Source organism: Taudactylus pleione, unplaced genomic scaffold, assembly GCF_031769625.1.
Source record: "Taudactylus pleione unplaced genomic scaffold, aTauple2 ptg000114l, whole genome shotgun sequence".
In the NCBI taxonomy this organism is placed as follows: domain Eukaryota; kingdom Metazoa; phylum Chordata; class Amphibia; order Anura; family Myobatrachidae; genus Taudactylus; species Taudactylus pleione.
Window position 1 is genome coordinate 28,846,754 of NW_028284516.1, and position 12,220 is coordinate 28,858,973.

Below are 12,220 nucleotides of genomic sequence, written 5' to 3' on the forward strand. Positions count from 1 at the left end.
CACGCCCACTATGTCTTGGCATGCGATCGCGGTATGTATTTAGACACTCACAAGCCTTTCACAAGACCTCCCGCTTTCCCTTAACACACGTCATCTCCAGGAAGTGGATGGAACAATCGGTAACATCGAGTACCATCGGATCCATTTGCAGCACTTGTGGCTGACTATACCCTACCGCAAGCACTGCGAGTGCTGCTGTGTGTAATTTAGCCATATGACATGTATGCTGACGCTGCGTCTTAATTATGTATGCCCCTGAAACGACATTAAGATGCACAGACATGCCTGCGTTTGCACCACCACACCCCCGTTTCCATCGCCCATCCCCTGCCAACACCCACAAACGGCGCGTCCTGTCACTTATTCTAGCGAGGCGTCTGTGTACAAGGGGCGATCGCTTTATGATTGCAGTGACTGGTTCACGCATGCGCACTGCGTCTTACACGCATGCACAGATTGCAAATATCGGCAGGCTACGTGCAAACGCATCCTAGTGAGCGGGTCTGAATCAGGCCCATAATCCCCAATCTGGGTGCTCAAAGATGATAGAGACATAGCCAAACAGACTGATTGCTGTAATTGCAGCAAAAGGTGGTTCTACAAAGTATTAAATCAGGAGATTGATCAATTTCCAACCCTGTTGTTCTAGTTTTTTCATTAGCCAAATGTTGTATGGAAAAATGTGTAAATAATGCTGGAAAAGTTTAATTTATTTTATTTTCCGAGGTATAATGTGACAAAAGGTAACTATTTTGACAGAATAGGATGATTTTCTATAGTCACTGTGGCTACATAACCTCAGATATAACTAGAAACGTGTGGGCCCTCTACATTTTGAATCTGCCTTCACAAAAAATGATAACGTTTTAGTCACCTGCGCCCCCACAAGGCGGCGTCTCCCTCAACTGCGCCCCCACAAGGCGGCCTCTTCCTCACCTGTGCGCCCCCACAAGGCGGCCTCTCCCTCACCTGTGCGCCCCCACAAGGCGGCGTCTCCCTCACCTGTGCGCCCCCACAAAGCGGCGTCTCCCTCACCTGTGCGCCCCCACAAGGTGGCGTCTCCCTCACCTGTGCCCCCCCATAAGGCGGCGTCGCCCTCACCTGTGCCCCCACAAGGCGGCGCCTCTTTCACCTGTGCCCCACAGGGCTTCGCCTCCTTCACCTGTGTCTTTCCCATACTGCTTGGAACTTGATATACAGGTTATTGCCCTGCTGTAATATATATCTTCTTTCATGTCCTCGGTCTCTTGTAGAATGCATCAGGTTTGTTCTCCTTGTGTCTATTATTTCTGTCAAACTTGAGATGTCATATGAGTGTCCTTCAGCAATGTTTTTTTTATTTTGGAACCTCCAATATAGATTACTGAAGCACCCAGTGTATTATTGTATTACGTTATGGAAGACTGTTACAAGTGCCTAGAAATGAATACTTTACATTTTATTATACATTTATCTGTTAGTATTGCAACTGTTTATTGAAAATAATAAACAGCAACATAGATATAGCCTCTATGTGCAGGACTTTGCCTAAATTGGTGTTTTAAGCAATTTATGTGTAATTGTGTACTCTGTAAAATGTATTGTTTATATTTTTATTTCTGTGTATTAGTTTCTTTTTCTTTTCTTTTTACACTTTGATTAAATAATACATAATTTATCTGACTCCCATTTTTATGATTATTAATTTTGTGAGATTGATTGCGCTGCCTGTTTCCAATTTTTCATTCTGTTTTAGGTTGTAATTTACACAGACGTTTACTTCGTGTGGCAGCAGTGCTCACATTACATAGGTGTTTATTTGCCATTTTATACATTTATTCAGCACCAATAGGTTTGTCTTTTTTAAACATGTTAAAATAAAGCAGCCCAGTGTTTTTCCGCTACATGCAGAAAAGCACGCATCTTCCCTGCTTCTACAGTGGAATACTCAATTGTGCCCAGTGGCGTCCCTCCCCGTGGGGACATAGGATCGCGCCGGCAAAAAGGGGCGTGGTCTTGTGGTCCAAACCCCCGTCTTAGTCACTCCAGGGGTCCTGGAGATGTGGACTGCCCCCGGGGACCAGTCTTTATGCAGTGTCTGCTCCCTCACTGTGTCATGAGCCAAGTGCTGTACGTAATACTACAGTGCAGCACCCAGCTCCAGTCACCGAGGAGTCGGCACTTTGCTGACACCCCTCGACAGGTAACACCCGGGTGCGGGCCGAACCTTCCTTGTGACGCCATGGTTTGTGCCCTTCCCCGACACATGGCTGGATCTGCTCCTACACTGGCGTGAACAAGTTTTTGCACTCTTCCTGAATTATTTTTTTTCTATTTTTGCATATTTCTCACATTTGTTTCAGATCTTTAAACAGAATTGAATCTAAAACATAGACTCCCTGAAATTATTTCATTTATTGAAGGAAAAAAGTTATTCAACACCAACTGGCCCTGTGTGAAATAGTAATTGCCCCCTTAAATACTCATTTAACCAATTGGGTTCAATTAGACTAGATACAATCAGGTGTGGTTACTGCCAGCCCTGTCAAATCTAAACATCACTAAAATTGGGCCTTTTCTGCAATGTGAAGTCGGCTACAAGGTCTCAACAAGCATCGCAGTATGCTGCGATCAAACGACATTCCAAGGAGTCAAGAAAGAATGTTATTAAAGTTATTGAAACATATCAGTCTGGAAAGGGTTACAAAGCCATTTGTAAGGCTCTGGGACTCCAGCAACCCACAGTGACATTTTTCTTTCTCCAAATGGGGAAAACTTGGAACAGTAGAGAATCTTCCCAGGAGTGGGAGCACACCAAATTTCCTACCAAAAGAGTGGGAGCCTACCAAATTTCCTCCAAGAGCGCATCGACGACTCATTCTGGAAATCACAAAGAACCCATATGAACATCTAAGGAACTGCCAGCCTCACTCATCTCCGTTAATGTCAGCTTTCATGATTCCACCATAAGAAAGACTGGGCAAAAATCGGAGAGTTGCAAGGCACAAACCACTGCTAACCAATAGGAACATAAAGGCTCATCTCACATTTGCCAAAATAACACATTGACAACCCCAAGCCTTTTGGGCTAATGTTCTGTGGACTGGGGTCAAAATTGTTTAACTTTTTGGAAGACATGGGTACTATTACATCTGGAATAAAGCCATTACAGCATTCCACAATAAGAAAATCATACCAACAGTCTAAAATGGTGGTGGTAGTGTGATGGTCTCGAGATGCTCCACTGCTTCAGGATCTGGGCGACTTCCCATAATTGGTGGAATCATGAATTCTGCTCTCTACCAGAAAATTCCCAGGGAAAATGTCCGGTCATCAGTCCGTGATCTGAAGCTCAATCGTGATTGGGTCATGCTGCAAGACATCGATACAAAGCATAATCACAAGTCCACCACTGAATGGCTTAAAAGAAACAAAAATAAGGATTTGCAGTGGCCTAATCAAAGTCTTGACTTGATTCCAATCGAGATGCTGTGGCAAGACCATATACAGGCAGTTCATGCTTGAAAACCTTCCAGTGTGGCTGAATTAAAGCAATTCTGCAAAGAAGAATGGGACAAAATTCCTGAACAACAATGTGATATGATAGAATAATCTGCAGTTATCGGTAGCGTTTGGTTGCAGTTGTTGCTGCTAAAGGTGGCACATCCAGTTATTAAGTTTAGAGAGGCAGTTCACTTTTCACATAGGTGTTGGATAACTTTTTCCCTTCAATAAATGAAATGATAATTTAAAAACTGTATTTGTGTTTACTCAGGTTGTCTTTGTCTTAATACTGAATTTTGTTTGAAGATCTGAAACAATTAGGTGTGACAAATATGCAAAATTATAAGACCTCTTTTTGACGCTACTGTATGCAGCAGTTGGTATAAAACTCATTACAAGGTAGGGTGGATCTGCTGCTGGGACATCTTTTCAAGGAAGTCTCATGGATTTAATTTTTTTTTATCTCTAGCTTAAGTGATATATTAGTGTATTATTAGGTAAAGCATACTTAGATTTTTCTAATCCTATATTTATTCAAAATGTTTGCTTTTAAAATACATTTAAAAGCAAAATACAGAATGGTGATGTAGTATACACTACAGAGCTAAAGGATCTTGGAGTTACAGTAAGAAAATCAAAGAAAAAAAACATTACTTGGTTGCATAGAAAAATGTATTGGTAGAAGGAAGAGAAGTTATATAGGGGGGTATTCAATTACGGGTGAAAAGTCAGAGGTCAGATTTTTCGCCATTATTGCTGCTTTTTCTGGGATAAAGTATCTGGCGACTGCCCACTTTATCCCAGTATTCAATTAGGATCCGGAGAAAACCGAACCCGGCGGAAAGGTAAGTATCGAAAAGTCCATTCAATTTTTGGGAAATCTTCCTGTCATCCCCCCTAAAGATGTCTGACATGGGGGATCGCTATGGGTACCCCCCGATTTGGGCTGCTGAAGGTAGTCAGGGTTTTGAATAGCCGTGGCAGGTGTAAATACAACTTTAGAAGAAGGGGTGAAGAATAGCACTTAGGTTTTTTCTTTTTTTTTTTTTTTTTTTTAAATAACCTGTCGCATCAAATTTGGGGTACATGAAAATGGGTGCAAGCATACATTTAAGTCCCTAAAGTCATTTTTTTTAATTCTTCAAAAATGCACCTGCTGCTACCAGCCGCATTCTAGAAAACATCTGCCGCATACTTGGGGACACCCCCCCGGGAAATCAATTTTGCTAGTTTAAAACTTTGTTCCCCAATATTTTTTTTTCCACCTCCAAAATGAAAGTACATTATTTGGGGTGTCCTAGGGATTTTTTTTTTTTTTTTTATACAGTTCACTTTTAGGGGACATTAAAAAGGCTACTGGCTATTTTATTTTATTCTACACCTCTAAACCCCAATTCTGCACTTTTGTTCGCCATGTATTACATGGTGAAAACTTATCCCAATTTTTTAAAGGTGAAAAGTCTTTGAAATTGAATACGGGGATAATTGAAACAGGCGAAAATTACGTCATCGGCGATAATTTATCACCCGTTTTCGCAGCCTGATTGAATGCGGCCATTAATATGTATTGCCAATGTATAAGTCATTGGTAAGACCTCACACTGAGTATTGAGTACAGTTCTGGAGTCTCTATCTGCAAGAACACATTAATACCTTAGAAATAATTCAGAGAATGACTACTAAAAAGTGCCTGGTCTTAGTGCATGCTTCAAGAGCCAAACATGTAAAGTTTAGAGGAGGTAAGGAAAAGAAGTGATATGAGAGAACACTTCATATAATAAAAACTTCATAGAGTTCATGAATTCAGTAGATTTAACACACTGCAAATGGCAGGAGGAATGCTGAGAGGTAACATTAATGGTGCATACACACGGGACGATCATCAACGATAACGATATCGTTGAACAATCTCCCGGGTGTGCTGGATGACCGATATCGAACATCCAGCACACCACCAACCCACCAACGACGGCTAGCGACCGGCGATCGATTGTGGGTCCCTACAGTACCCTGGTCGGTATCGACCAGGTTGGCCTGCGTGCATGATCGATGGACAATATCTTTATCGTCCATACGTGCCCGCGCATCGCAGATCGTTGGTGGGTTGGAGGCACCGAAAAATGCACGATATGAACGATAACAATATGATCATTATAGTTCATATTGTGCATTTTAATCGTACCGTGTGTACGCACCTTAAGAAGAAATGGTGATAGATGTAATAGTCCTTAGTTATAGTGGGGACTCTAGCAAAAAATAAAATAAAAAACAAATATTTCAAGAACGTATGGTACAAATATATTGCTTCCAGTAATAAAAACAAAGAAAGAGGCCCATTACAGCAAGTATACAAAAGAAAAGGAAAAATAAACAATGTCACAGCAATACAGGACAGATAAAACCGACCTGTACAGTATTATTTTTTGCACATTCTTATGTTTCCATGTGTTATATCTTTACAGAGCTGTACACATAACAGTCCATATTTGTTCTACAGTGTGGCTGTGTTGTTGAATAATAGCAAGATATTGCACATGTATACAAATAGAATACAGGTGTAAAGTTTTAACAAAGTAAGTCATTTTTTGCCCTAATAAACAAAATGTAGTTTCCGTCATAAAACATATCTCTGTGTGCTCTTCAGCAGTATTGTGATTCATACTGTACTTTGGTGCTCAGCTGTGTTTTATTTGGTATATAAGAATTATCCAACATTTTCACTGTCTCATTGAGTCGTGTGTGTGTGTGTGTATATATATATATATATATATATATAAGGTAACGTGTGTAATGCTCTTTTTATTCATTCCAATTTCCCACCAGGCCAGAGTAGGTAGACCACTGCTTCTCCCGACGGCCATTAGACTGGGTTTCTAGCTATTTTTGCTTTTTTTTTTTTTTTTTCCTTCTCCCCCATCAGTCTCTAATCTGTCACCTCTCTCAAATTCCCTACCTTCCCCTTTGTCCCGCTCTCATCTTTGTCCCCTCTCATTTCTGTATTCCTCACCTGCCATCCCTCTCTCAACCCTGTAGGTCCATCTCCCCAGCTTTCATCACTGCCCCCATCTCCCTCCTGGATTTGAGGGTTGTGTGCTGGCTTCAGGTACTTTCAAAAGGGTAACAGTCCTTGGCATACAAACTGTGCATTGGGGGAGAAGAGAAATTGGGTGTCAAGCAGCCAGTGAGAGCTGTGAAGATGGGGAGCGGGCTTCCTGCAGATCTCACTGCCCTTGTGCAAGACAGTTCTTTAGTAGGATTATATAGAATATATGTTTAGATAAAAGGACATATGCATTTTGTCACAAAACTCAGAGGGGGATACTTTTCAAATCTTGGGGAGAGAGAGTAGAGAGAGATAAAGTACCAACTAATTAGCTTCTAGTTGTTGTTTTACAGGCTGTACCAGTTAGAAACTGACTGGTTAGTACTTTATCTTTGTCCACTTTATTTCTCTCCAAGATTTGATATATCCCCCCATAATCTATTTTGCCCTACTGATGTGGATGTTGCCATTTCACAGAGAAAGGTGTTTTACGTTTCAGTTTTTCTACTGCATGTGCTGTGTAAATACAATTTACTGTTGATTCTGACCAGTTAGTTCATCATATTTAACTAGTTACAGATGAAACCTTGAAGCACTGTGTTGTTATGGAAAAGTCTAATGTTCAGCAAAGATTGTTGTGGGTGATATGACAATGTCAAGTGAATATCCCTTTCATGCGACATTGAAAGTGCTACAGTATTAATATGTTCCTCCTTTTCTTATCAATATTAGTATTGCTGGCAACTGTATGTTTTTCCCCAGGGTTCTTGATATATAAATTGGTGCCATTGTTCTAACCATCAATTAGAAATGAATTTGGCTGATTTTGCTTATTCCTTAGAAACTTATCGCATATGGACACCTGACCGGCAATGCACCTGACAGCACAACGCCTGGCAAGAAGCTAATAGACAGGATAATTGAAACTATATGTGGCTGCTTCCAAGGACCCCAAACAGATGAGGATGTTCAATTACAAATCATAAAGGTGCAGTAAAGTGGTCACTGTTGTAATGTGTTTTTTTTTTTATCTTAATTTTTCAGTTTTAATGCAACCATACACGGTATATCAAGTATTCAAGTAGTAGTAAAATTATGTATACATAATGTGGTGGATTCATAGCATCAACGTTAAAACTGAAGCTTTTTTTTTTTCTTTGAACTTAAATGGTTTTTATTGATTTTTCATAAAAACATACAACCAAAATCCAGCAAACACTGAAAATGTAAAAAAAAAAGCTAGAGATATATATATAAATATATATATATATATATATATATATATATATATATATATATATATATATATTAGGGATAATATACATGCAAGACATGTGAAGCAGAGAGCCAGAAAATATAAAATCATGACTTGATATGCAAAAAAAAGAAAATAATCATTAAAAGAGCATAAATTACTTGTATTATAAAAACAGATAAACATATTGGTGCATCACTACTTAGAAAAACCTGTTACAGTAAACCAGCGCTCGCTGAGCTGCTATTGGCCTGGCCCCTGATCAGAGACAGAAGCAGAGTCTGCCTGAGAAGGGATCTTGGCAAATACCGAGCTAAGCTATTTGGCCCAAGTACGATCAAACTTAGATTCAGCGTTCCTGGCCAAGTAAACCTATTTTTCATATGCAATGGAGGCATTAGCTATGGTAAGCCAGATGCGGTAAACCAGTCCCATGGGGGGGCATCCAGAAGCAGCAGGCAATACAAACTTTAGAAAACACACATAAGTTAAGGACATATTGTCAAGTATGATTATCTAGCAGGTCCTTTTCGATTACCCCTAAGGCACAGACAATAAGAGTAAATACAGCTTGAGGGGCCCCTGCAGAAAGAATCACCCGGATTACCCTGCCCCAGAAGGTATGTATCAGGGGACACTCCAATAGCAAGGGCCAGAAGGTACATGCATTATCATTGCATTTAGGACACTGATAGCTGGACCGGCCCCCAAACCTACATAATCAAGTGTAAGTCAAGTATACCCTATGCAATAAAAATTATTGTATTTGTTAGAAATGAATCGAGGTAGTAGATAGTCGTGGACACCCTAAAGCCGTTTGCCATATCTCATCCTGAAGGGCACATACATCTGCCTTCCATTTAGCTTTAAAGCCTGACAAGTCCTCACAGTGATGGGCATGCAAAATCGGAGTACAGGTATGAGACTAGACAGTGGGGGCCGACTGTGTGCAGGCATTTTTTCAGGGTAGAGACCTGAATGCTAGGGTGGGCATCTGGGAATTGAACCGACAGAGCATGCCGGAGCTACAGATATCTATAAAAATAATTGGAAGGTTAACCAAATTCTAGTTGCAGCTGACAGAGGAATTTAAGCACACCTGAAGCATTTATCTGCCCAATAGAGACGACTCCCCACCGGATGATTCCTGCCTGTGAGAGACCTGCAAATGGGTACAACAACAGTTATAGGTTAATGGAAGTGGACTTGTCCGGCATAAAATCTGTCTGGTCTGGGTGGATCTGAAGTGTAATCACCTAGTTGAGCCTGGTAGCTAGGAATTTAATCAAAATCCTAATATCTGTAGGTAGAAGAGATATAGGGAGATAAGGAAATTTTGGATCCTTCTCTGGCTTAGACAGGACAATCATAAGGGCTTTTGACATAGATTGGGTAAGGAGTGTTCCCTCATAAAACAGATTGTACAGCTCAAGGAGATGAGGCACATTGAAAGGAGCATGTTTTTTTTGTATAACTCTGTAGGTACCTCATCAAGTCCAGGAGCATTACCGCCAGGGAAGGAGCAAATGGCCACATTTGCCTCTTCAAATGTAATTGGAGAGTCTAAATAATAAGATGGGAATTGCAATGGTTGCAAGATAAGATTGCACATCTGCCAAACTACAGGTCAATCTAGTTTTATAAAAATTCTGATAAAAGAGCAGTATGAATATTCACCACCACAGCAACAGAGCTCAGCCCTAGCTAAGTTGGCAAGATAGCTTCCCGACCTATCTGCAAAATCAAATTGGGAATGTGTAGCAAATAACACTTCCATTCCTTCAGAGTAGTAAACCAGACTATTTTAGACTACTCCAGCCCAAATAAGTCACTTCTAAATTCCTACAAGAAAACTAGTTCTAACTCTTGATATTTATAGAAAGCCTACATTTCAACAACCTGCTTATTCAGAGTACCGCTCAAGGAGTTTTAAATGCATTCCACACTACCGTAACTGGGGCCGTCCTGATTTACAGGAGAGAAATCATCCCATGCAGACTACAGTTCAGATCAAGCCCCCATTCGTGTCAGCCAAACAGGTTGAGCTTCTAAAAGGGTTGCCCACACTGGTTTACCGAATCCAGCCCAAGTACAAGCGAGGAGTGGTCCGAAATCCCCCTAGGTTCATATACGACAGATGTGAATTTAGGCAGCAAATTGGAAGAGACCAGGGCCAGGTCAATCCTATAAAACGAGTGGTGTTAATGGGAAAAGCTAGAAAACTGTTTCACACCCAGATGTTTTGCCCTCCAAGCATTCACTAGACCCAATTCTGTCAACATGGCCACAGATCGACTACCACCTGAAGAGAGAGCATCCGAGTCAGTACTCCATCAATTATTAAAGTCCCCCGGTAGTGTTCACTCTAGGTCTGGTGGCAGACCTAGAGAAAGGGCACTTTGAGGTGCGCGTCTGAAAAGGGGACGTGGCCATGACAAAAGGGGGCATATCCTTAAGACTCGTCCCCTTTTCATTACTCTTGGGTCATGCCTGGCACTTTTGGACATGCCAGGGTGTGGATTGACAGACAGTAAAAAGGTTGACAGTGTCTAGATAGACACCAGATGTTAGACAGTAAATAGGTCGACAGGGACAAAGAGTTGACTCAATAAAGGACGTCATGTAAGAAGGTCGACAGGTACAAAATGTCGACACAAACATGGTCGACACATGATCTATTTTTTTTGTTTTCTAGCCCTAATCTTCACACTAGCCCTAACCCACCCTCCTGGTGTCTAACCCTAACCATTGGGGTAGATGCCTGACCCTAACCGTCTCTTCTAGTGCCTAACCCTAATTCTCCATCCTGGTGCCTAGCCCTAATTTTTGGTGTAAGTGCCTAACCCTAACCCTCCGGTAAGTGCCTAACCCTAAAAAAACACAAAAAAAATTGTGTCAACCTTTTGACCCTGTTTAACATTTGTACCTGTCGGCCTTCTTACATGTCGACCTTTAGTGTGTCAACTTTCTTACATGTCTACCTTGTGTCCCAGTCAACCGATTGACTGTCAACCTTTTTACTGTCTGTTTATAGTCTGGAACCCGAAATGCTGAGCTGCCCCCAAGATCTCACTTCTCTGTGAATAGATGTAGAGGGCGCATGTGCCCGGCATCTATTCACCGGCGGTGATCGCTACACTGCAGTTCCCCCCCCCCCTCAAAGGTGGAGCAATACATTTAAATGACTCCTAGACAGGAGGAGCTCTCCAGCCAAATAAGCCCCAGGTGTCACAGAAAGGGGCATATCCAATTGCGGGCGTGAAATTTAAAAAACCCGCGGCAGCAGGGTTTTGCTTTTCAGTAAGCTGACTGAAAATGGGATGCGGTTATTTCTATAGAAATCACCGCGTCTCTTTTTCTCGCTCCTCCAGAGCAAGTCTGGAACCTTGGTATCACCCCCCCGAAATGAGCCCTGGGAAAACTACATCTCCCAGGAGCCTTTGCGCCTCCCAGCAGCCCCTCCCCCCAGTGACAAGAAGGAGGGGAGGCCACTGAGCCGTGGAGAACCCCGGACGCATAAGTATCTTTTTTTTCTATTTTTTTTTTTCTATTATTATTTGCCTTGGAGTTTTCAGCTCTGAAAACCTCACAACCACTTTTATTGGACACCACGGGTATCGGGAGCGCGCATACCCATGGTAATCCTAAATTTGGCGCAAGGTTTTTTACCTCACTAAACCTCACACCCAATTGGATATGCCCCTAAAAGTGAAAACACAAAATAAATATCCGGGGATGTCAATTACATGTCGACCTAATGTCCCTGTCGACTTATTGGCTGTCGAACTTCTGGTATTGACCGTCTACTTTTTTATTGTAGAACTATCAATCCACACCCGATAAAAAGCATCAACATTATAAATTGAACTTATAATAAACACCGGGTATTAAACCCACAGAGAATAGCAACAATTGGTAATAATTATCTGAAAAATACATAGAGCAGGCTACAGAAATAGTACCACATAGTTGAAAACAGGTGCCGAGTTATAGGGCCTGATTCAGAGATGCATGCAATGCCATTCGCTGCTATGATCCCGTATGCAGCGGACTTGTGAAAATATGCTAATGACTTAGTCTCTGTCTTGTGCACAGACACGCCCACTTCCTGTGTCTCACATATGCATCTTATGAACAAAAGTGGAAATATCGGACGCACATCGACACTCTGAGCGAGCCTATGCATTTTTCTAAGCACATCCCATTGTCTCCCTTAAACGCTGCCCACTTGTCACTCGCTTTGCGTATAAAACCTCTCTGCAACCGCCTTCGCTAACCAATCGCTGCGCACATGCAGTGCGGCATAACATTGCTTCACTGCGTCTGACGACAACATTGCGTGCTCTCTGATTCAGGACCATAGCTTTGTGAGCCATGGGCAACCAGGAATAGTACTCTTTCAGTCATTAGCCATTTGTCTTTGGCATGGCATTCGACGG

At 41.7% G+C, this 12,220-nt stretch overlaps 1 protein-coding gene across 1 annotated transcript in view; it reads left to right on the plus strand.

Moving 5' to 3' along the window:
• ARFGEF1 (ARF guanine nucleotide exchange factor 1) overlaps nt 1-12,220 on the plus strand; it is a 216,465-nt gene that overhangs the window by 88,535 nt on the left and 115,710 nt on the right. Inside the window, exon 4 of the mRNA XM_088471482.1 lies at nt 7,368-7,514. Within this exon, the coding sequence (XP_088327608.1) occupies nt 7,368-7,514 (147 nt within the window). The remainder of the gene's footprint in view (nt 1-7,367; nt 7,515-12,220) is intronic.